General features: G+C 40.1%; 1 protein-coding gene and 2 pseudogenes across 1 annotated transcript; all 3 read right to left on the reverse strand.

The window, feature by feature from the left end:
• Positions 1-82: 82 nt before the first annotated feature.
• On the reverse strand, positions 83-8,329 carry LOC135932274 (acetylcholinesterase collagenic tail peptide-like; annotated as a pseudogene).
• A 3,556-nt stretch (positions 8,330-11,885) lies between these two features.
• LOC135932283 (cytochrome c-a-like) lies at positions 11,886-12,930 on the reverse strand (annotated as a pseudogene).
• A 2,746-nt stretch (positions 12,931-15,676) lies between these two features.
• Positions 15,677-16,859, reverse strand: npvf (neuropeptide VF precursor). The gene is made up of 3 exons (XM_065469684.1): positions 16,695-16,859; positions 15,858-16,234; positions 15,677-15,746 (listed from the first exon to the last, which is right to left on the reverse strand). Exons 1-3 carry the CDS (start codon positions 16,857-16,859, stop codon positions 15,677-15,679), a joined length of 612 nt encoding a protein of 203 aa, XP_065325756.1.
• Positions 16,860-26,720: the final 9,861 nt, after the last annotated feature.

Consider the following 26,720-nt stretch of genomic DNA (forward strand, 5'->3'; position numbering starts at 1 on the left):
TTTCCTCTGATTGGATGATCTTTTTTCGGCAGCCCCACCCACAGACAGTCCCCCTCACAACTTTCCTTTGGCAACATCTGAATGAATCTTTATTAGTGTACAGTGCTTCATGAAACGTACAGTCATGCAGGCAGATTATCAGACAATTACAATTTAATGAATGATTTGATGTATCCCCCACATGCTGCTGCAATAATCAAAGATTATCCTTTTTTGGATGACATTAATTCCCCCCCCCATCTCTTCCATCTGAGTTATTTGGACATTCATTTCTAAAAGGCCTCACTTTGGCTTGGATATTTACAGCACTGGTTAAAGCGGTCTGTCGTGCACTAAAAAAAACACATTTACATGCAAAATGACAGCATTGCACTTCATCAATATACTGCATTTTTTTGTACTATATTGCACAGGAATAAACACACTTACACACCCCTGATTTGTATACTACAGTACATATATCTCTATATCTTTTTCATATTAAAAAGTGCTTTATAACACAGCTTATTTCTGCATTAACAGTCAGCAAGTCATACACAACTATTTCGTATGATACAAACATGAAATCATTAAAACGTTTCCCAACAGTTCCAGTGTCCGTAACAGTGCTGCAGCCGATGAAGTGACACTAGCAAAGAGCTGTTTTCTGAGGTCAGTTAGAGATCTCCCGTGACCTTTCGTGGCTCAGAACAGGCACAAGAGCTTCCCTTAACTACTCTTTCTCAGTCTGTCGGTTTTTTATTTATTTATTTTTTTTAAAGTGGTGAGACTTCAGTTGAAATCTGAAGTACAATCCCTTTGATCACAATGATCATCATGAGGATTTGCAAAGATCCACTGAGGCTGTTTTCAAACCTCTGAATTCAGGTGAAGTACTTGCAGCCAGTAGAATCAATGAGGCATGAGTCGGTGCATTTGAGATGCCCAAAGGACCTGCAGGACACACAAAAACTGGTTTGTAATACGTGCAATTGATGTGCTGCATTGTCTTACAGTTTTCATGAGAGGACTAGTTTTGGAAGATAAGCATACTGACTTATTTCTCAAAGCAGACCCACCATTAGATGAGCTCTTATATTCATACAGTAACACTTACTATACTTACAAAAACGCTCTCTCTGTATTTGTTTGTATCTTTGTCTGCAAACTCCTCCTATACCAACAGAGGCCTGTTTTACAAAGCAGGATTTTGGCTTATCCTTAACTTCAGGGTTAACCCTGTGTTTTGTTTAGGTGGTTCACGTCTTACTGGGGTAAATCACCATAGTAACCTAATCTGGAATTCTAGATTAGATCAGACGGTATGAAATCACCGCCTATCCTGCGAGGAGAATAAGAGGACCTAAGGGTTTTCACTTACATCTTAAGTGTTTTTGTTTCCCTGATGAGCATCAGTAATAAATATAGATTTTTATGTGCAACTTTATTTATTGATTTTTCTTTTCTGTTGACAGTAAACAATTTCACAACAATTTTATTTTAAATATACCTAAACCTCATATTAAATTTGTCTGAAATCTGTTTTTCCATTTAATCTTTACTCTCAAACCCTTAAACAGCACAAACTGTGCCTCACACTGTCACTGGAATTTTTGTGTATTAATGTAGTGATTTATAAGATATTGTTATACTCAGTTCTATTCTGCCCCTAAGTCTCTTTTACTCTGGAATTGCAGCTACTAGAACTCAGGGCACACATCAAGAATTTCAGAGTTTCAGAGCTTTAATCTGCAGCCGTCACCTTACAAGTAAACAGCAGCACAGATCATACACTCAGTGATAAAATAACTAACTGTAATCAAAATGTTTATTTTACCAATTTGTGCACTAAATCCCCAGATTGAAGAATTGTTGCAAAATTAATCTTTTGTCTTTTTTACAGCAGCGCTGCATTTAGTGAATCCACATCAGAAAACCTGGGTATGTTGAACTTTCTTCACTGTAGAGGACCCAGGAGCTGAGCAACTGAACTTGTCACACATATGCATTTTAGGCCGCTGAAGGTTCTTAACTATATGACAAATTATGATGCCATCATAGTTCATAAAAAGGAGTTAAAAAACATGTTAAAAAACAAAAGATCTGCATGTGAGCATCTTTATGGCTCACTAATAACATTTTATGTTTTATATTTTTTTAAAGTCGGGACTCACAGAAATCCTGGCCTAAATAAAGTACGGCACTGAAAACCCCAAACTGTGCTTTTGCTATGATATAGAAATTAGATATACTGTGTTACATCACGAGTTTGCGCATATACCAGCTGTGTACAACTTGGACAGTCTATTGCAGGGCTAACAGAGAGAGGCAGGCAACCGTTCGCAATCACATTCACACCCAGGGCCAATTTAGAATTGCCAGTTAACCTAATCCATGCATGTCTCTGGACTGTGGGAGGGCCCAGCGTAACTGCAGAGAACATGCAAACTCCACGTAAAAAGGCCCGGCCAGCGGACTGTTTCAAACTGTGCTGCTCACAAAACATGTTTAAATTTCACTATGTCACCCTAACACTGATTACTACACTGCAAGAAGACAAAAGATGATGCAGTAACTAGCTCACTAGTTGCTAACACAGTACAAAATCTGAGATTGAAAACTGAAATCAATGTGAATGTGTGCCAAAAACTTCAGTTTCTCAAATGGCCATGTGAAAATGGCTCCAAATAGTCCATCATCACAGAGTCCCAGTTTTAGAAATGCAGTTTTTGACACTTTAATGGATTCATCTTGAGTTATCTGGTCTCTGGAGCAAGTCTAAATGAATGGACACTACATTTGTGTTCTGAGAGCTGTCTGTGAACATACCCAGGGAGATAAGACTTGCAGGTCTGGTAACCAAAGTCTTTTCCATCGCACTCCTCTATTCCTTCGTGCCTGTAGCCATCTCCACAGTAGGCCCACTTACAGTCTGTCACAAGGGAAAGGAGGTGAGAGGCAGCAGGAGGCAGAGGAGGGTAGGGAGAGAGAAGACATTACTAATTTCTTTGGCACTGCAGTCTGCTTCAGTGATGCCAATACAGCATTTTCTTGCTAATTTAATTGAACAGAAGCAGAGAGTAGGGAGAGGATGGCAGCAGAAAAAAGGGGGGGGGTTGAGATTAATGAAAGATCAAGGAAAGGTCTCACAGTGCTTACTAGCTTTCATCCTATGCCATGTGGGATCAGACTCTGTGGTGTACTGAAGTTATGCTCTGCAGGGTACCTCATCAGCAGCAAAACCAATCTACTTTACAGTTGGATACTTTTTTTTTTTTTTTTTAATTTAGACTAATGAAAAGCAGCTTCGTCTAAATCCACATAAGCTGGATATTTGTCAGAGATAAAGAAACATAAGCAAAGTGGGACATCTTGCATTATATGAGTTTTCAACCTCTACAGGCTATTTCCGCAGGTGTGCAAGTTAACAAAACAAACACGGAACTCACTGAGGCAAGAATCGGTGACAATCTGGTTTCCATCATCACACTCCTCTCCGTGCTGGGCTTGCACCTTTCCATCTCCACACACGCCAACTCTGTCTGGGACTTTCTCAGTAGACTGGTATGGCTGGAAGGGCTAGAAAAATTGCAAGAACAAGCTCCAACTTCCTCTGAGTCTAGTGGTTTGCGTGTATGATATCAAAGCATTGAGGCTAAAGTTGCAGTTTATTTTCTGGACAGCTTTTGTGTACCATCTACAAACCCCCCCCACCCTACTTTCATCTAGCGCTTTCAGCCTCATACCGTTGTCTTCATCAGTACATATAGTCATACAGTTGACTTGCTGCTGCTCAGTGCTGCAAATGCTTTGAAATTACCTGTATGGGCTTCCATCCATCTTTGTCTTTAAAATAAAGCATCCTCTGATCCTTCCTGAATGCTATTGCATTCTCTTGTTGTAGATGGCCCATCTCCTCCTCACTGTTTACCACAAATATCTTGTGGTGAATATGAAACACATGCGTGCGCACACACACACACACACACACACACACACACACACACACACACACACACACACACACACACACACACACACACACACACACACACACACACAGATCAGTGAAAGCATGCCGATTTAAATACTCAATAACAGTATTGTGACAGGATGTGGTTGTACCGCTGTGACTTTATTTCCACCCCGCCGCTGTGTGTAACTTCCAAAAGGAGCATTATTTGGTCTGAGAGCACCTTCACAGTTACAGTGACCCGGTGGACCAGGAAGACCCTTCTCCCCCTTTTCCCCTACTAGATAGAGACCTATAAGAAACACAGTTTACAAAAATAAACTTGGATAACACACAAGCAGCCAGTGGGATACTGTGTAGTAAACTGTGGCTAACTGCTTCTGATTGTGTCATGTCTGCGAGTTACTATACCCGATGCAGGAGGACCAGGTGGCCCAGGGTGGCCAGTAGGACCTGGAGGTCCGGGAGGGCCCATCAATCCAGTGGCCCCAGTCTGGCCCTTCATACCCTTTGCAAATTATAAAATACCAGAAAGTAGATTACAAATCAATTATGCAAAAAAAAAAAAAAAAGTGCTAATCAATGGGAACAGCATCAGTGAGTGTGTGTGTGAGGTAAAAGACCCCACTTCACTGGCTATATTTTCCAAAACTGTTTTAAGGACATTTATTTTTTTCACCTGTTTGCCTCTCTTCCCCGGACGCCCAGTTGGTCCTCTCTTCCCTGATGTTCCTGGCTCTCCCTTTGGTCCTTTCTCCCCCTTTGAGAAGCAAAATTGAGGAATAACTGGATAAAAAGCAAATCTTTAATCTTCTTAAGTCTTTAATTACTCTTACCTTCTGTCCAAGCATCCCAGGCAAACCAATTGAACCCTGTTCAGAGACAGAATGGGAGCTTGTTGTGAGAACACTGACTTTATCATAACATGTACCTATGAAATACTTAACAGTAATTTATTCAGGCTCTGAAACAGCCAAACTAAGAAAAAGGTCTGAAATCATTTTAATTTTAAATTTAAAAAAAAAGAGAAGTGTATCAAACCTTATCGCCTTTTAGGCCTACTGGTCCAGGATCGCCTCGAGCTCCCTTATAAAAAAAAGAATTGGGATGAGGGGAGAAAAAGAAAATGTGGATATGACACTTTTTTAGGCAGAGCAGTTAGTTTAGAGGATGTGACACAGAACTTGCCTTCTCGCCTTTGTAACCACGTAAACCCTGAAAAGACAGAGAGTAAGAGACATAAGAGTACATCAGAGAGAGAAGGCTTAATAAGAATCAAACAGGTAGTCCTGTAAACATGCCACTAACCTTTATTCCAGGTGGTCCCCTCAGTCCTGGTAATCCCATGAGTCCGGGGTCCCCTTTCTCACCCTTAGAAAAAATACAACTAGATGCATTTCAGGTGTCAGGAGTAAAAAACAAAATGTACCCAAAAATGTGTCTGTGCCTGGAGGGAGAGTCATGACACTTACCTTGGGCCCCTGTGGGCCAGGCCATCCTGGAAGTCCTTGTTTGCCTGGCAGGCCTGGAGCTCCAGTACGACCCTACAAAAGCATCAATACCAGTAACAGTTTCTCTGCCCGCTTCAGTAAAAGTGATGTGAACACAAAAAGCTGCTCGTCTACTCTAAAACTGTACGAAGAATTTTGCTGCAAACTCAAAATTTGTTTTTGGCATTTAGAGTCCAACCTCCAACTCAGACTCAGCTCTAGAAGCTCTGCTAATTACTGGACGGGAATGAAAGCCTAATTGATCCCACTCCATTGCCAGTTCTGGGCAAAAGAGCCAAACATGATAGACAACAGCCGAACATCTCCGTGACACCCAGACAAGCATTGCAGAGCTGCTGCCATGCTAAGCAATGTGCTTTCATTTAACTGCCTTTCATTAAAACCGCAGCCCGTAGAGACACTACGGACCTGCTGTGTGTGTGTGTGGAGTGATTTATCATGAAGAGCAAAGGCACTTAGAGAGATTAAAGTGCAGAAGTAGAATGCTGGAGAGGCTGGATCAGCAGGACTAGAGTTTGGTATGAGAGCTACTGGAGCAAGGCCAAGGAAAAAGAAATATGGAGAGAGGAAGCCGGAGCAGAGGAGAAAAAAGGAACAGCAAGGTGAAGGGACAACTAGGGATCAAAGTTTGCTGCAGGCCGAGCATCTTCTGGGACTAATGCAGCGGGACCCATTTAGCAGCTGCAGAGGATATTCTGAGCACATCGATAGACAAATCACATCACAGAGCTCCAGGATGCATCCAGGGGGAAGAATAGAGGCAGACAGTGGGGAAAATCCTGATCCCATTACACCAAGGACAAGATGACGAGATGGACCGGAGAGAGTTGAGGAGCACAAGATGTGCAGGAGAGGATGAGCAGCTCACCTTTAACCCTGGACGTCCAATTTCTCCCTGGAGGAGGACAAATGGAGGGGCAGGAGATGGGGTGCTCGTTAGAGCAGAGAAGAGCACAAGGACACACACAAACACAAATGCTTTTACAGAAAACTGCATTAGAGACATAATTCACTCACCCCCACCCCTCAAACAAAACCCACAAAACACACACACACCTTCTCTCCCTTTGGTCCTCTTATGCCGGGCAATCCACTATGACCCTGAAAAATGTCACCAGATTTATATAAATCTCACATATCCCATAATGAGCATGGTACATTTGTAGAAAAATCAATACTAAAAATGTTTGCGCTTGTTTAACAATATACCCATCTGCTGTCTTAGAATGGTTTTGCTGTCAGATGGATGCTCTGTGGCTAAATCGGGCTGAATTGCTTTTAGAGAATGATTTTGTGCAGCAGCTTATTTATTTATTTATTTTGAAGTAAAGCCTTACCTCTGGGCCAGGCGGGCCCGGAGGTCCCGGAGGTCCAGGCGGACATCCTGGTATCACAGGCTTTGGTTTTATCTGCACCTCCCCTCCAAAAACACTCGGCTCCAACAGGCTGTTGCTGTCCTTCATTCGATCAGTAAACACACAATCAGAGAGAAAGTCCTTTTTAAGTCAGTGGCCTACATCGGTCAGGTAGGGGAGGCTGTATTATAGAAACAGGTGTGTTTGTGAAGACATACAGGGCTGCCCCTCTTCCAAAGCTGAGGCGGAGGAGGGAAGAGTGGTGGTGGAGGAGGTGACATGAGACAACAGGGGTCAAACCTCATCGGCTCAGCCAGGAACCTGAAGGCTGAGAGGAGAAAAGAGAGCAGTGCGCATCAGATAGAGTGGAACATGCACACACACGCAAAGCTGGACTTACCTGAGCGGGCTGAGAGGATGCTGTCCATATAGGAGTGATGAGATGAGGCCCACGCAGGACACAGAAGGATGAAAAAGGTAACGGCAATATTCTCCAGGTCCATGCTGCTGGGTTACTTTTCCTAAAACGCACACAGGGCAGCCGGTTATACACACAGTATACTCTATTTCTGTTCCCTGAGCTTACTGCAGTAGTTGGCACCTGTCACTTTTCCTTATTCCCTCTTGAGGGTGTCACTATTTCATCACTTCAGTCCACTAAAGCCTCTCTCTCTCTCTCCTTATAGCATCATAAACTTGTTGCAGCTCCACACTGCAGCAGATTTAAACACCGCTGTAATTCCAGCCATGCACCACCACTACCACCATCACCACCACCTACCCACCCTCTGTGCCAGAATTAGACAGAGGGGAGGCCACTGCTCGTCAACAATAGTAAGATTCATTCACACAAACCATTTTAACACGCTCACACTGCATGCGGTCAATGCAGGTCAATAACAGGAGGGAGAGAGAGAGAGAAAGAGGATGGCTTTGCATAAAGATGCTGATAAAGGCTCACGTGTCACTCCATATCATATCGTCACTGGCGCTCACTTCTTCTTCTCGCAGCCTATTGATTAAACAGTACATGCTGTCGAAACGACACAACAGCCCTAAACCACTAATAAATGTCATCCCGTGGATTTCATTTGCGCGATCTCTTTACCTTCAGCTCGAAATTGCGCTGCACTTGTTGTAGACACGCCGTCTGGCGCTCCTTTCGTCTAAATGAGATGCGCGCTGTGCAGTCCCGAGTACTGTGGCTCCTCTGACATTTGTGTAGCCAATCTGGAGAGCTAATAAATCCGATCCACTTATCGACCCGCTTCTTCACCGCCGGTCAATAACAACACAATTGCAGCTCAGAGGACCGTTTGTTTTTTCTCTTGGCGCTCCTCAGAGCCCATCAGAGAGAGACGCCACTGAGTGGAGCAGACACGGCGGTGTGCTGCTCAGCTCCCAGCGGGCGTGGATCGCGGGACCATTTACTGTTGTGTCATCTGGATCGAGTTCAGGACAGCTGGCCGCATAACGCAATTTAAGTTTGCGCGTGCCTGCACTGGCCTGGCACGTTCTGCGTCCTCAGTGGTGAGCTCTTTATTGGAGTAATGGCGCCCTCTGCTGGATAACTTTGTCCGTTGGATAAAATAAAATAAAGTTTCACTAACAGCTGATTGATCGAGCCTGTTGGTGATAATTGTTTGTAACGTGGATTTTATCTTTACCTTTTACCAATTAACCCTTTGGTTTTCCGATTAAATCGCACTATTTTGTACATAAAGATGAAAAATAAGACGCAATGCTGCTTCAGACACTGCAAAAAATATGTTATGTGTTAATAAAAAATTTTATTTGGATGTTTTTATATGAATATTTTATACTGACGACATAACTATATATCAGCTGTCACGCAAAGTTTGTGAACAATTACTTTTTTTTTCTTTTTTTTTGCCTCTGTACACCATCACAGTGGATTAAAGCAAAGCACAAAGATATGATGGTTGTCTTTCAGATTGAATTTAAGGGTTGTACTCAATGTTTTGTACAGTCATTGGTTGTACTCTACTTTCCAGCTCCAACTGCAGTTTCAACAGAGGGAGGAAATGAATCGATGACTGCACAGTAAATTCTCTTCAGTGTATGAACAATCCATGCAAAAAGAAAAGCCTGCATGAGTTACATCTGTCAGTCACACCAGAAACAAGACAATGGGAGTTCTGAATCAGCACATTTTAGCATTAAGTTGTGTTTTAACGCAGGATATTTACATATCTTTACTGTAAATGTAACAGTATGAATTAAAGCCCTCATGCCCCTTTTCGTTGCACGAGTTTCAGGAGGTACTTCCTCTGCAGATCACTTTAAACAGTAAATAATGGCAATGACTAGGACCTCAGACTCAAATAGATTTTAAAGGCAGGGGAAACAACTGAAGCAATAGATTTTTTTTTAACGTAAATCATAATAATAAATAAACTGATGCAAACCGCTTCACTCTGAGCCATAAGACTCTGAAAAACAATTCTGTTTGTATATCATTAGGTGTCAGCAACTAATTCACATCAGAATGATTTATTTTCAATTTTTTTTTATTGAACTTCAACCAGGAAAACTTCTTCTTGATTGTCTTTATGATTACACAACTCCCCAATTGTTCACTTGCTTTATTTATCTATTTTTTCCCCCCTTTTTTAGCCAGTTTCATCATCTGACAAAACAAAACAAAAAAATTGGTCTGGTCCGGGGTGGTCTCCTATTGTTGGGAATCTCAATCTTCTGCATCGCTGGTTCCTTTGTGTCTGAAGTGCTGAAGGCTTCTTACTTCTTACTTCTATACAATGGAGCCACCCAGAAATCCTCTTGATAACAAGTAAGGATAGCTATAGTAGCATTAGACAGGTCAGTAGCCTAGACGTTAACATTGTAAACAGAAGTGTGTCATACTTTATACATGAGTTTTTTTCTTCTAGATCTGAAGTGTAACTTTTTTCACCCCCAAAACCAAAATACACTAAATATTTCTAAGCTGTAAATTGCAAAAATGTCAGGTGTAGCAAAAATGATACAAATTAAAACTCAAATATGTAAATTGATATATAATTTCTTTAAAAAAAATAATCAAATGGATCAATAAACACTCTTTTTCTCTGTCACTGACTGGCAGCCATCCACTCTACCAGATGTGAAAGCAAGCTCAAAGATTACAAAGGGAAATAGACAGATAGACAAATAGGGCCTGGTGCAAGACACTTAACCAGCCTCTCAATCTGTTAGAGCAGGTGCTCGGTGCCTGTCTAGTAAGTGGTGGAGAGGGTGGCCAAGATTTTCCATAATGGATAGCAGATACTTCAACGATCTCCTCACCGCCACAGCTTCAAAAGTGTCCAATTGGCAGTCGATCACAGTGTAGGCGCCAGATGTCTGCTTTATATTCTTATTTACGATTGAGTTCATGTTTGTTTTATAATTCATAGATTCGTTACATAAGTCATCTTTTCAGGATTAATAAATATGAAAATTTATGTTGTGCTTATATAAAGTAATGATATGTCACTGTTTGGGATTGGAACCTAGAAAGGGGTGCCTGTCACTTTAAGTATGTAAGTGCAATAGCACCATGAAACCCAGTGTGAGGGGGAAGGGGAGGAGCGTAGACAGAGAGGTTAGGAGTCTCACGGTTTTTCTGACCGTGTGCACAGGTACTTCTGGATAACTGCTTTTTTTTTTTGGAACTTTCATGCTTATTTAGGAAGAAGTTCATTGTTACATCTTCAGTTTGTAATAAATAAACAGTCTTCAAATCATAATGCAACTTGAAGCATTTCTTTTGGAAACCAGGAACACGCGTAAGCCATAGACTCCTTTTTTGAACTTGGTTTATTGGAAATTACCCTAAACACAGAGCCAGCCGTGTCATCACCTCCGATGCTGTTCCCCCAGTAAGGTACACTGTACTCACCACAACTGACTGATAGAAAATCTCAAATGTTTTGCTGCACCCAGTGAAGTATGTAAATTTCCTTAGGAATAGATCCTGATCATCCATTGCCTGTGGGGGTGGTTGTCTGATCCAGGTGGTTTGGGAGGAGAAAGGAGAAAAGGGCAAAATCACTGATAGTAATCAGGATGTGCAGAGATAATGAGCAGTGTGTGATGGAGGAGCCAGCAGAGGACTGCTGGAGGATAGACACCTGCTGGAGAAACTTAGCTCATTTGCTCTCTCTGCTCACTTTTATCCAAATGTAACCTTAAACCCAGAGGATTCAGGATAGCTTCTGGTAGGTTTAAATTTCACATCAAATGCACACCGTGTTCTGATTTGCAAAGTAATTTGTCCTTCAAAAATATATGCTCTATGAATATATTATTAGTCTCTTGATCTAAATTTTTGTCTGCTAGAATCCTAGTGCTGTGTGGTGAAGCCAAACATATTAAAAACAAAGAAGTGCTTCAAGAAAATAAATGGCAACCTTAAAAAACCACACCAGCTGTGTTTTTATGCAAGACTTTAATATAACATTAACTAAACACTACAAGGTCAAAGTCAATGGTGTTTGGCAAATGCAAAATGGCATGCTACGTCAGTATAAAGAATGAGGCCTGTTAAATAAATCTAAGCACTTTACATTTTTCCTTATTCTCTTATCTTTTTTTTGTTAATACAACAGCAATCTATTTGTTGACCATCCTATCCATAAAAAAACAAAGAACAGAAACAAAAACAGCCATGAATTCAGTGAAAGTAAAGTGCAGCCCTGTAACAATCGAAGTCTGTAACACCCAGTGGTTTGAAAAGATGATTAAAAACCTCTTACACAAAGCCTGCCCAAATTGATACATCTAAACAGAAAAGACTTATGAACAGTGAACGTTATATAACAGAAAACAAAGTTCTAACAATGTTCCACACAAGCATCGATCAGCAGTAGTTTATGTGCCTCATTAGTAGCTGTAAAACAACAAAAATTAAAAAAAAAGCTCTCACAGAAGCCCTGACTTCAAAGTTTTTCAAAGATGGCTGACTTGTGTGATGATAAACATATACATCAAGAGAACACTTAGTTTTATCCATAGATGTGCAGTGTATTGTGCCCGTCTCTGGCTGTGCGTTCTGCATTGTGTGTGCTATTCGGAGGTGGCTTCCTTTAAGTAGGCTATAATATCCTTTCTCTCTTTTTTCTTTCTGATGCCACTGAAGATCATCTTGGTGCCTGGAATGTACTTTTTGGGATTTTCTAGTTAAACATTCAAAGTGTCTTCATCCCATACAATATCTAAAAAAGAAAACACAATAATTAAATTAATTCTTTGAGATTAAAAAAAATCATGTCTCCACAATTCTGCCTTCTTAAGTATGTAATATGTGCGTTTAAATTGAATCGCCTCATCTCAGAGCAGAGCTGTGAATCGGAGAAGAATGCTGGCTACTGTGCTACCTGTTCAGGCCTGCTGCTCTGGCCATCAGGTATGGGAAACATATCCTTTCTTAATATTATAGCAGAAATATACACACTACTGAGCACTGCAAGGGAAAACTCCCATAAATTCCAGTACAGGAGAGTTAAAATGCAGATTACAATTCACATTCAAAGCTCTATGAAATTTGTAAGATTATGAAGGTTTGTTCTGTCAGGATGTTGAATATGAAAACGAGGAAGATTGTAGAGGAGATTTGTGGATGTAGTGAGGACATGCAGGGGGATGGCATAAAAGAAAATGATGCTGAGGGATAGAGTGAGATGGAGGCAGATGATTCACTGTAGCGACCCCTGAAGGGAGCAGCTGAAAGATGAAGAAATAGTTCTTAGAGGATAGATTGATTATGATTGACTTTTTCACAGAAGAAACTAGTACTGGCTTATTCACTCCGCTTTGATTTTCCACCAATCTGATTTGCATCTTTTCACATAAAAAAGACTCAGACACAAAGCTTCACAAAGCTGAGATGCATGGAGATCAATCTGTCAGTCTAACCAAGATGAGTTCTGCACAGCAATGGTACCTTTATCAATGTTGGCCTGTGTATAGGAGTAGCCAGGTGCTTGCCCTGTCTGCCTTCCAAATAGTCCCCACAGGTTGGGCCCCACTTGTGGCGCTCCCCCTTTCCTACCGTGTGGCACTGGGAGCATTTCTGCACAAACACTTTCTTTCCTTTCTTGACATCCCCCATCACCATTGGCTGGGAGGAGACACAAGCAAAGTGTGCAACCTGGAGTGAGTCACACCCAAACGAGTAACATATGAAATGAGTGGAAATATACTACACAAAAATTTACACGTAACAGTAGCCCAGAGTCAAAAAAATCACTCACCAACTTCCGGGCTGTTAATGCAGAAGTTATGAAATGTGGATCAAGATGTTCTGGGAACAAAAAGATGTTAAAAAAAAGAAAAAAAGAAAAAAGTTTAAAAGAAAAAAAATCTGAAATAGTTTATTATAGAGCAGGAAGATTGACTCGCTTTTGCTAAAAAGTCAAAGTGAGAGAAGATTTATGCCATCAGTTATCCTCAAAAAACACATAAAAAACAAACAAATAAACAGTTAACAAACAAAAGGGGAAACTTTCAGATAGTGGACTGTGGCTGAAATACCTCTGCACAGAAATTCAGTGTTTAGCTTCAGCTTCAGCGTTGTGCCGGATAGTTTGAAGCTCAGAACAGTAAGATCTCAAATTTATAATGGGGGTGGTTGAGTATGCAGTAGTTTAATAGGACACTCCCACTGCTTCTAAAGGTAGGCGAGGTATGGTGGAGTTATGACTGCAGTGTCGGGGGAGGTAAAATGTGTGTGCTCATGCACGTGCGTGGTTGTGAAATCAATGAGAGCTACCTTGCTTTTAGGACTCTGCAAAGCCACACCCAGCCCACAATGAGGTCTTTCCTTAGGAAGAAAAAAACTGCCTCACATCCATTTCCATACAGAGACCTTTGCAAAGAGCCGTCCATGTTGACATATGTGGATGCCCTGAGCAGGACTGGGTCTTGTGTCGCAGATTAAATATAATAAATGCCATTTTTTTCTTTCTGTTTAGATGTGCGCTCAACTCGCCTGACACCCGCGATACTTATCCATGATCATTCAGTACAATGATTGGCCACCAGAGGGAGACCAACACACAGCCAAGGTGGTCACATTTTTCCTCAGTCTGGAGTAACAAAATCTGTGTCACCATTTTCAGAATCATTCCAGTGAATCAAGAAAGGTGTGAATGTATTTTTAACAGGTGGATGACATAAAGAGTTTCATCCAACAAAGCAATAGCGCCCGTAGTACAGGATGCACAGTACTAAGGAAACAGTGGGAGTGTGTGAGTTTTCTGTGTGCTTAATGTTTTGTGTGTTAACTTCCCTGCTTTATTCTGTAATACTAACAGTAATACAATGCAATGCAATTGTCTGCTCAGACTTAAATTACATTAATTGAATAAAGATAAAAAACCCCATAACTGCCTTGCTTTAATGTGGACTTCCTTCCCTATAAGCCTTCTGTTTTGTAAGATAACTCTTTAAAGTGTTAGAGATAGACTTACAAAGTATACATTTTCCTTTTGATAAACACCTCTATGAAATCTATTTTTACAGTGATCCCCACTTGCAGTTTGAAGGTTTATTTGCAGGTTAAAATGCATGTGTCACCATTATGCAACCATAATGGATTTATAAGCACAGCTCCTCATCTCTCATCTTCACCTGTTAAAAACCACACTGTCCAGGCCAGCCAGCAGATTTTTTATTTGTTGTGTTATCCAGCTAAGGCTGTAATGCAAAGGGTGTAAAACTGGCTACGGGATAGCCATACTTTATTTAATGCTATTGCAAGTTATGTATATTTACTCTTTCTCAAAGCATTTTCTATCTCACGTCTGCATCTACAACCAGCTTAGAAAGCAGTTAACCCTACACATACACTGAATCCAGAGGAAAACCCAACAAAGCCCATGAGAAGGTTTGAACTCTTGTAGTGAGGTGACAGCGCTAACCTCCACACCAACCTAGCCACTGATATACGAAACACTGAATACAAAATGTCAGAAGGATTTTTTTAAAACTATCTCATGATATTGCACCAATCACCAGTATTCTAACCTCTTTGGCCGTCGAAACAATACATATTACCCTGATGTACCCCCACTACTGACAGAGTATGTACAGATATAGTTGGTGGTATCCAGGACACGAGGAGTTTATTTACACATCACTATAGGAAGATAAGGAAGCATATTTTCTTTATTAAATATATATTTACTGGAATTATTATGAAAACAGTGAATTAATTTTCAAACTAGAGGCTGAGCAGAAAAATCACAGTGGTCACTTTGATTGTGTTTTTGTCCCCCCCTTGTGGTTAATCGCTGAACTGCAGGGTCACATGCCGTAAAGGTGCTCCTGTATCGGCAGGGTTTCAGTGGATGCCAGGTGCTAACATAGATAATTGCGAGGTTAAAAAAAAATTTCAACAATAAAATGATTTCTCCAAAGAAGTACTGAAAAGCAAAACTGATGAAAAAAAATTAAACAATGTCTGAGATAATCACAGCATTAGCTGGAGGAATGGACCACCATCACAGGGTATTTATGTTTGTGTAAATCAGTTTTATTCCCAATGGCACAGCCCACTGACACTCCTTTGGATCAGGACGGAACAGTTTGTGATTGCAGGGCTGAAGTTTAAACATTGCTCATGACTGTTGCTAGGTCAACTGTGCAAAGTCAAGACAGATGTAAGAGAAAAATTTCTATGACTCAGTATGAAATATGAAAATTTATTCAAATTGCTTTCCATCACAATATGTGTAACTTTCTTTAAAGAGACATACAAGATTTTCCTCAAATGTTTCACTTCAAGCACTTGTCTATACAATAAAATCAATAAATGTTGATATTTACATACTACAGAGCCCTATAGACAAAAATCACTATTTACTCTTTTTTTCTTCCAGCTCTGTTTCTTCATCTGAGGTAGTTGTTGAATCAAAATTTTCAGCCCTGTAGGAACAAAGCACACTGTTTGCAAATGCACAATGGGACACCCATCCCTTCTCAGGAGTGCACCCGAGGTTGAAGATAGATAAACCATTAAGGACATCATTTACCTACCAGTGCAAGCCAGTGTTTAATAACTGTTCACTGGCCACAGTCCTCAGAAGCTTCCAGTAGGGACTATTCCTCTCAAATCTTTGAGACAGCACTTGGTTCAGTGCTCGTCTGATGCTCGGGCACTCCGCACACACTTGAATCGCCTCCCAGGATCTTCCAAACCTCTGGGGCAGGTTGGGAGAAGAGTTTGGTGTCCTTTCATCACTGGGATGACTCTGTCTCCCAAAGCGCAACGGCATGTTGGCATGCAAGTGGAGGGGTTTGACAGTGGGCGGATAGAACCTGATGATGGTCGGGAGGCTGAATTTGCTGGTGGTGGGAGCCACGTGTATATTGAAGCTCTCGAGATCTAAGCTCCTGTGGATTTCATTTTTAGTCTAGAAACAAGAGATCAGATGAAATATAATGCACATTATATTGGCTTGCAAAACACTGTTTCAGTTGTTTTGCAAGCCAAACATTTGCTGGTTCACCTCTGGGTCAAGGGCATTTTTTTCCCACATTCATTAAAAATTTTTTTTTCTGTTCACAGCAAAAGCAATCATTAGTTGGCACCATAGGTTATGCTCATACCCCATACTTTTCTGCAGAAAAGTGAAACAATGCCTGCAAAAGCTAATTTTGGAGAGCCCAAGAATTGCCTTTTTTATCTGCTCAGCTATTCATTTAGCAATCTTGTACATCAGCTAAAATTACCATATGGTTACATTTTTAAGCTCAAGAAATTGAAGATTGTTTGAGGTTTTCACACTTTAACCAATTTCTGAAATATTAAATCAGTTCACAAAACATGTTTTACTCATTTACTAACATGTTATGGGTCTAATTATTTCTTACCTCTTGGTGTGGCTGTTTCCTCACAGAATATGTGCCGTCATTGCCGCTGAGCAAGGTTTTACCGCTGCGGACCGATTTCCCAAAGACGTGTACATCAGACCCTCCAAGACCCCGCAGCATCAGGAGCGCAGACAGAATCATTGTTACCAACATATTAACAACCATATTTCACAACTTCTCTGAGCACAGCCTTAGGACACATGGTTACCACAGTGTCTGCAGGTATTAAAGGTCCCTGAAAGCATGCGTCACTGGCGGTGTGTGATGAAGACAGTCAAACACATGCACATACATCTTCAGCCTAATTTAACAGGAGGAAATTCCTGACCCTACTAATTATCCTTCTCTGAAGGATATGTTTGAGGAGGTATGTATGTCCTAATTAGGCTGCTGAATGAACCAGTCAGTGTGTTTTCGGTTTAGTTTTGTTGAAAGCAGGAAGTTGACAGGAAGCAAAAACAGGTGTTCAACAAAGATACCAAATGGCCCGATTCATTTTTTAGCATCACAATTTGATTTACAGTGAGCCAGAACAAAACATTCCAAAAAATTACCCCAATAAAGGAAGGGCACTGTTTTTAAATAAAAGTGTTTATAAATTTTTGTAAGGATTTCTTGTAAGTTTTCTTTACAGTGTAACTAAAATGTTTACATTTACATGCATGTAAATAACCACGTATGAAACAGAAGAACAGGCTGATGACCTGAGAAAAATAAGAGCAATTATAATTTTATTCAAGTTATTCTAAATTCAGTTAGTCTGAATTATGATATTAAATTGTTCTATATGTTTTTTTTAAAATGTGATATGTATAAGAAACACCTTGGTCTACGCATCTACAAACACAGTTCTGAAATAGTTGGGATGCTGTGTAATATGTCAAAAAAAACCCCAAAAAACCCCAAGCCAAAACAAAACAAAACGAGAAGCAGAAAAAACATGCAATAACTTGCAAATCTCATAAAGGCATATTTTAAAATATATAAAATGTTGAAAATGAAAAAGTGTACCATTTTAAGAAAACAATCAAGTCCTTTTGAATTTAATAGCTGCAGCAGTTCTTGAAAGCATTGGGACAGGGCCATATTTCCCTGACCCTAGAAGAGAAACCCTAACCCCGAGGAGACCAGCTGCTGCTTTTTTTTTTTTTTTTTAAATTTCATAATGCCTCACACGCTTTCAGTTGGTGAAACATCTGGACTCCAATTCAGCACTTGGACTCTTCTGCTATGAAGCCATGCTGTTTTAATAGATGCAGGATGCGGTTCAGCATTGTCTTGCTGAAATATGCAAGGCCTTCTCTGAAAAAGACATGATCTGGATGGGAAGGTATGTTGCTCTAAAAGATGCAGACACCTGCAAGCTGCTAATTCCATAGGTACTAGTGCATCCCTGTAAAATCTGAGATGGGAGCTTTTGAACAGACATTGATAACAAACCTAATGGTCCTTCCCCTCTTTAGTCTGGAGGATGCAGCATCCATATTTTTCCAATAAGAATTTCAAATTTTGATTTGTCTGACTATAACACTGTTTTTACACTTTTCCTCAGTCTATTTTAAAACTTTGACAAAGAGAAGATGTGCGTTTCTAGGTTATGTGCACATATGGCTTCTTCTTTGCTTAAATTTAGCTTAAACTTAAATTCATGAATGACACCTTGTGGTGAACCGTGTTCACAGACAGTGATTTCTGGAAATACATCCCTGTTTTTAATGCAGTGTCACCTGAGAGCCTAAAGATCACAGGGATTCAAAACTGACTTTCAGCCTTGACAGTCTTTTGATATTATTATGTACTTTCTATTATGTATTATGTTTAATGAGATATTTAAAGTCTTCACAGTTTCATGTTGAGGGACATTATTGTGAAGTTGTAGATTAATTGTAGATAGTTTTTTGGTGAACCTCTACCCATCTTTACTTCTGAGAACCTGATAATGTTACTGAACCAATGCCAGTCAACCTAATTACTGTTAATATGTTCCTTCAGCTTTTTCTCTTCTAGCACCACTTACTTTTTTTGTTCCCTTCTCCCAACTTTTTTGAGATGTGTTACTGCCATTAGATTAAAAATAAACCAGAATTTCTCATGAAACAGTAAAATGTTTCATTTTAAACGTTTTATACGTTTCCTCTGTTCTGTTGTGAATAAAATAAGAATTTATGAGGTTTGCAAATCACTGATTTCTGGTTTGGATTTTTAGCTTAAGTGCTGAATGGCCTGGCGTGAGTATAGCCCCCTATTGCCGTGGGTAATCTGTCTGTCAGTAAGAAGGCTGTAAAACTGATGATGACTGTGGCCTCTGGCTCTGACGACACAGTTCCGATAACCCCTCTTATCATGTGACCCATTCTTAAGGGCTTTCTTCCTGGCGTGCAAAAACTGTGAGACACATGCTATTCAACAGATCATCTGTTTCAAATATGCTTTTGATTCGGCAGACTTCACTTATTGGGAAATCAGAAGGTGCACATCATCCATTAGAGTATACGATCATGAAATAACCCAGATTACTTTCTGCAGTTATGTGACTGTGCACGTGGGCTCTCTGTGGGTGTTGTGTAACATACCTGCCAGTCCACATGTCAATGTCATGTTTTGCCACGCCAGTTTGACAAATGTAAAAGTAAAAGTTGTTTTAGTTCCTAAACCGAAGTATTTTTCTTAACCACTCATCTGACAGGCCACCAGTCTATCAAAGGGTTGACACAAAGAGACAGCAATATAGCTTGTGTAGTTTATTTTAGTATTTATGCAAGGACATCATGACTTCATCATGACCAAGGACATTTTTTTTTTGTTATGCTGCATGAAGCCAGATGTATGTAATGACAAACTATATGGACAATACATTGATAGATCACAATGATAAATAGTGCATACAGCAGAAATTGATGTAATGATTGAGAAGGTCTGCTCGCTTGATGAGAAATCAAGAGGGAGAGAAAAAGAAACATTTTTTCCACCTCTGTATCTGTATCTAGCAACCGTTGGACAGTTCGGCTGTGACAAATATTTGCACCACAGGAGTATGGATGACCTCACTCATCATTCCTGTTTCTGAAGGTGTGATTAGTGTTTTTAGATGCACAAATGACTCACTGGAGCTGTCTACACAGACAGAATGTGAGGAATGCCTGTTGACAGGCAGCAGGTTTTAATGACGGCCTGCAGGTAAATTTTCATTTGAAATGAACGCGAACTTATCATTGTTGCTGTTTTCCATGTTGCCACGTCCAGTTCCACCTCTGTGCTTAAAGTATCTGAATCACATCTGGTTTTAGTGATTCAGAATAAAGTGTTTTTTATGGCTATTGTTTCAATCTATTTTTCTGTGTTACAACCCCCCCCCCCTCTTTCTCTTTGCGCTTTTCCTCTCTGACCCTGGCCTCAGCTTGCAGACTAAGGGGTTTGAGATTTACGATCATGTGTCGGATACTTATCTAGAGTCCTATCCGCAGAAGGCTTCACTATACCTCAAGCTCTCCCTTTGTTCTTTCGCTGAGCTCCCCCAGCACTCCCTTGAAGACCTTGTTCGCTGCCACTGTAATTCTCTCTTCTTAATGTTTTTAATGTTCATCCCTCACCACCCCTGCAGCCTTTTCATCTTTCCATTTATGTGCTTTAGGGCCCCCCCTTCCCATCCTCTCTGCCTCTGCGTACTTGAAAACAGATGCTGTTTGCTTGATAGAAATACGGCCCAAGTTTGATTTAAACCACGTCAGCCCTCCAGAAATACGTTTTTCTTGACAAATATTGCACTCGTGTTTATGATTACTTGTATCTATTAGGTTTATGAGATATCCCCTGAATTTCATGTGTGTCTTTTAATTTCATTATATTGCAATTCATTAAGAACTAACCTAGAAGATACAGTGGAAACAAAGCTAAGTAAATTCTGCAAATACAACTTTCCAAAAGCAGAATGCAATAATCTGCAAATCATTTTAATTTTATGGATTGCAGACAGATCAGATCACTGAATTCTTTTAGTATGGAGAATGTAGTTTGGCACTGTCTTGCTGAAATAAGCAAACCTTCCCAGAGAAAAGGCATCCTGCTGATGGCAGCATATCTTCCTCCAAAACCTGTATTTATTGTTCCGCGTGAATCGCGCCTTAGCAGATGTAGAAGTTACTGATGCATGTAAGTACTTACACACCAGTTGATGACTTTAGGCCTGAGCACTGAGAGCAAACTAGCTGCTTCCTTGCAGTTTATCCCGGAGCAGCTAAGCTGACTAACTGCAGAAAAATGTTCAATCCCACATCTCAGTGGCAGCTTTTCTCGATCTTGCTCTTTTTCTATATACGGTTTTGTCTTACATTTATAGCTGCAGAACTTTGGTCACTGAAAATAGTTTTCAAAAGTCTCCATTGTAACTAAACTGACTGATTTGTCTCTTGCACCCCTGATGATGAAAAGCCTCCTGAGATTCTACATACGGGGACATTACAGCTTTGCTTTTCTGCACCTCATACTTTATTCTGCTGAAGAAAGTGTTTAATACTTTGTTCAGCAATGGTAACTGGATTGCACTATGCTATAAAATAAACCCAGTGTCCCCATATGAAGACATATTCACCTTTTCTCAGCACTAATCCTAGCTCAGGAAAATTAAAAATTGATTCCTCTAAACCTGAATGTCCACACAGTCTTTTAGGGAGTGCTCAAAGTTTTCTATATTTTGGAACAACTCGGGCTCATTAGAATTTTTTTTCTCTAAAACACTCAGCCATGTTACTAATAACTTGTAGCACCTTTCCTCAGTTTAAAAAAAAACAAACATTACTGCTGATGTCAAATTCAAAATAATCGCCTGCAATTAAAATCATCTATTAACTGGAAAAACTGCAGTTAATAAAGCAAATACAGACAGAAGCGAAAAGAAAAGGAATGTAAACAGAGCAAGAAAGAAACAAGAATGAGTCCGCTGACTCTTGGTTGTCTCTTTCAGTGTCTGTCCGAGATTTGGCAAACTTCCCAGAATTCCTCTCAAGCACAGGGACACCCTCAGATTCCTGCGTTGATTTGTGGGAGCACGCTGTTATCGCCCCGTTGAGCTGATTTATGTCGAGTTTTATCTCCCCCCGCACTTAGACATCGGCCAGGTCATCATCACAACACTCCACATGCCTGTACACTCAGCAAGGAGACACATTCATCAAACCTTGGTGAAGGGGTATGGTATTATCAATGATCAGATCAATTTATGTGGAATTACAGCATTATAATGCAAGGGAAGACAAAGTGACGCTGGGCAGACAGACGCTCGAGTGATTCTGTGTCTCGGATGGTGGTGGATGCTGATAGATAGATCTACGTCTACCACACGACAGCCCTGAAAAAGGAAGCCCAATGAAAAGCATTTGGAAATATGTCTTAGCACATCAAGATAGAGTTTTATATAAAAGTATTTAGCCTTTTACACAGGCAGAAATTGACTGCAATGCCATTATTGAGATAATCCCAGGACAAGATTGTGAATTATCCCACTTAGATATGGTGTGACATGTGGTAACTGTACAGAACAGGATTACACAAAAAACAACAAATATTTTCTAATAAGTCCTAAGCAAGGACCAAAACCAGTAATGTATTTTTCACTGTTTTTCAAATCTAAATCCCCTCAGCTTTTGAGTGGCTATCAACTCTACTGCTAACCAATGAAGACAAATAAGGCAGCACTGCAATCTTTAGCAACAGCAACTACCCCATCTTTTAGGGTCTGTTTCATTTTATAATGTTAGCTAAATGCCATTATGTGTCACATTTAAGAGTTTAAGTAGCTTTTAAGGAACAATGGAGCCCTGCAGCACAGAGGAATAAACGTTGTCAGGCTTTGGTTAGATCAAGTCATTAGGATCTGTTGACAAATGTTGAGAAGAATAGACACAGATCATCACATATGGCCACAATAAAAAAAAAAACCCCAACTCCCCTTTGTCTAATTTACATATAAACTATATTAAGAAACATCCACTAACAAATCAGATGTCTGTCTAGGTGTCTCAGGAGCCTAAATAGAAAGCGACTGGACTTGTTGTCAGTTTACCTGTCACCCCGCAAATGTACTTTGATTTTATCAGCCCTGACTTGGCAATTTATCCTTCAGCGTACACACCGTCTATGATCTGTATGCTGAACTGATGGCTCCTATTCAGATGATGATTAGCCTGAGATGCCCAGAGAAAACTGAGAGCAATTTCACAGCATCTTCACAAGTAGCGTATTGTGGAGCTAACAAGTAATTTAGAGATTGTGTGTTTTGCATAGAGAAAAATCAGGGTCAGATTGCCCAAATTGCCTTTGATTAAACGATTTAAAGGAATTCATTAAAATGTTTTGGATCATAACCATAAAACAGTCTTCTAAAACAAGTATGCTTCTTAGATGCTGAAAAGCTGAAATTTTGATTATTTAACCCATGGGTTAAATAATGGGTCCTGGATACACACAGAGGTTCTAAATGACTGACAACCATCTGGTTTTGATTTTTAACACATTAGTCTGAAACCAGTGTACGTATTTATCATTCAGATGAATTAAAAAAAGCACAAATGATTGCTCCCTACAAAATATCTAATATAACAAAACATGGGGCAGTTTTTGTAAAGGCACTCTGCACTTGTTGGGAGCTCAAGCAAATGGAAAATGTGTCAGTTTCACTGAAGAAATATAGTATACATACAGTATACATACAATTATAACTTCTGTGGCTTCAATTTATTCTCTTAGAATGAATAAGTTCATGTTTTCTTCAGCTGTATCTTATTTAAAATGCAATAAAAAAAAATTCTTCTCAGTTTACTTTGACACTTTTTCTTGCTTTCACACGTTTTCCTTTAATTATTTATTGGCTTATTCTTTTTTGATGACTTTTTTAAAAAATGTAAAAGAAGCGCATTTAGTGCAGCATGTAGCGTTTTTAAGCCGCACGATGCTCAGTGCAAAACGCACTCTCCACCAGGTGGCACTCTTACACACCTCTTCCCCAGTTTGCAGAGGAGGAGGAGCACTTACTGGAGAGGCGGAGTCAGGAGGGGGCTGCCCTTAATAGACAGAGGGAGTGTCCCAGAAAAGGAGGAGGTGTTTAAAGACTGTCAAAGAGGGGGCGGTGCTCTCAGTGTAAACCAATCATAGCCTAGCAGAAACCCACCAATAAGAGCAGGAGAGGAAAAGCGAAGTCAGGCAGGCAGGAAGCTGAGCAAATGACCCTTGATGAGATGGAGAGAGAGAAGGGGGGGAGTTGGAGGATGGGAAGAATGAGGGGAGTAAAAAGGGGCCCAAGTAGAGGGTGTGTGTGTTTGTGTGTGTGTGTATGTGAGAGAGAGAGAGAGTGTAAAATGCTTTGGCCTGGTTGAAAAAATCTGCCACAGCTTTAGTTTGTCTTGTAAGATATAATCCTTTCACTCTAAGTATAAAAGCCTACAGTCTTTTCAAGTGGAAAGAGATAAACAACACGTGGATGGTGGCGAAGATGAGTGATTGAGGTCCGGCAATAAAATGTAAAAACTGAAGAAACCAGGCGGTGAGAGAAATAGAGTAGTGAGAAGAAGAAGAAAAAGGAAAACAGAAATAAATGAAATGAGTTTTGAAACACCTTCTGTTCTGCATGTGAAAATAAATAAAACAAGAAGAAACCCCTGCCACTTTCTTGCTTTCCTTGAATGTTTGCACAGCCATTTATCTGTTGAGTGACTTTCATTATCCTTGGGCTCTGGAAACATCTTTAAAGCCTGGTGAATAAATAGAAAATCCACTGGTGTCTTAAAAAACAATTCTTCTTATTCTTCTTCTTCTTTTACAATCCCCACTTTATTTTTATTGCCAAATTAAGACTTAGGCATGTAAGAAATATTTACGTTTTAGGAAGAAAAGTGAGATACAGAAATAAGAGAGGAAAAGAAGCTCAAGTTTGAGAAAAGGCTTCTTCTCCTGACCTCTGGGCCTTCTCTCTGCTCCCAGTTGGGCAGCCAGTTTGGCTGCTGTTCACCGGGTCAGAGGAGGTCAAATGGTTAAAAGACACCCACGCAGGGAGCTGCGCTGCGACCTTCGACCTCTCCCCAAGATGCAGCTGAACCCTCTGCAGAGCCTGAAGCAAATGAGGCAGGAACAGTACGTTTTTGAACATGCAAGGAAAAAAAAAATCTTATTACTTATAGTGCAAGCATGCAGATTTTCAGTCTCTTCAAAGTCACTTCAGTTTACCACATTGGGAATTCTTAGAAAAAAATGATTTTCTAAGAATTCCCAAAGCAACCATAACAGAAGAGATGTGTTTGTTCAGGATTATCACTAATTCAATACTTGAGACTTTCATATAGAAAGTGGGTGATAGGAAGCATGTGCTGCCTTGATTCATTTACTGCCACTTTATGTGGGGTTTTTACAGGAGAAGGAAACAAATCTGATTTTGAAGTAATACCTCTTTTTAAAAATATGAGCTATTTTTTTCCTTCAGTGTCCTTGTGGAGGTCAAAGCAAACGGCTTGGTTAAAAGCAGACACGAGCCTCATACGGTGCAGTATCAAGACATAATTTAATAAAATATTCTTCACCTAACTTGCACATTATGAGCTCACCAAATGCTGAGTTTGCACTTCACTTACCACAGGTTTCCTTTAGCACACCAGATGAGGGAAAAACAAGTCCACTGTTACATTAAGTGACTCCAAATGTCATTTTTTTCTTTAGTTGTAACAGAGTGCATGTCTGCTTTTGTCATAGTGTTGGAAAAGTCATGAAAAACCTTTAATTAAATCACTGCAGATGTAATATAACAGCTCTCTAAAAGTCCTCCATTCAAAAAAAGGCCTGAATGCAGTGTTGAAGTGCATAAACCTAGCTGCGCACAGTTACAGTATGAGCACTCATGTTTCACTTCCAGGAAGTTCTCCACCTCTCATACGTTAACCCCCCATAGAAGAAGAGTAGTTAATGTTCTATTAAGTGCTCCGTTGTGCTAAGAGTGCATAGCTCTGTGTAATCCCTTTCACTTGGTGTGTGCTTGTTTCAATTATTATTTTTCCCCCCATAATATTATTAAACTGTCTTGGAAAATGCAAAGACATGTTAATAATACTGGTTGAACATAAGAAGGTCTCATTTTCAGCGGTTATATCCTGTTTCAAAAGTTAAAAGTTACATCAGAAAATAAATATGCTGTATGTCTGCTAAGTGCCGAACATCATCCAAGTAATTTCGTGCTGGCCGATCGTCTGTGTTGAGTCACGTCCCACATCTCATTTTTTCCCCCAGTCATTAGCAATAAAAAAATAACCCAAGTTGGATTTTGGTGAAATATAGTTAAGCTTGATAGCATCTTATTTCCCCCCCCCTCCTTTTCCCCTCCTTTGCTATATATTTTTTCCTTCTTCAAAAATCATGCTTAACTCACTTAACTTTAAAATGACCTGCATTGGCTCTATGTACCGCACGACGGGCCCACCCCGCAGTTTGAGAACCAAGGCTGTAGCCCAACCCAGAGGGACTTAAAGAACAAAAGAAAACCAACTCTATATTATATTTTAGACCTTTTAGAAGACATCATCGTTTTGTTGTGAATGCAGTAGTAAGACATGACAGGGAGATCAGAGGAGATGCTGTCGACGTGCAAAGTTTTACACAGATTAGAAAAACTAAGATTTTCATTTTTCCTTTGTGTGTGAATTTTTGTTTTCTAGTTGCTGTGTTGTTCAGTTTAGGCACCAAAACAACTTCAGTTATTCTTAGGAAAAGATCATGGGTTTGGGTTAAAATGCACCCTTTCACAATAATAAGCACATGTTAGAGAGGCAAATCTCTCCCATATGCATCAAGCTTTACCTCTATTTTTCTTCATTACCTCTGTGAGGAATCCCGTGACAGTCACACTGCCAGCACAGAGCTCACTGCGTAGTAATGCCCTATTCATCACTTTAAACACATAAACTACAATCCACAGAAAACTGAAGACTAAATCTAATTTTATTTGTAACATATTTAAAGAGAAACAGCCTTGCAATGGGATCACAGCAGCCA

Source organism: Pelmatolapia mariae, linkage group LG22 (assembly GCF_036321145.2).
Source record: "Pelmatolapia mariae isolate MD_Pm_ZW linkage group LG22, Pm_UMD_F_2, whole genome shotgun sequence".
Classification (NCBI taxonomy): Eukaryota; Metazoa; Chordata; class Actinopteri; order Cichliformes; family Cichlidae; genus Pelmatolapia; species Pelmatolapia mariae.

Bases quoted from the DNA above. Each gene is read 5' to 3' on its own strand.
- npvf (XM_065469684.1), bottom strand. From the start codon at position 16,859: ATGGTTGTTAATATGTTGGTAACAATGATTCTGTCTGCGCTCCTGATG. The intron at 16,235-16,694 runs GTAAGAAATAAT...TCTTGTTTCTAG, and splicing joins GGAAACAGCCACACCAAGAG to ACTAAAAATGAAATCCACAG. The intron at 15,747-15,857 runs GTAGGTAAATGA...TTGTTCCTACAG, and splicing joins TTAAACACTGGCTTGCACTG to GGCTGAAAATTTTGATTCAA.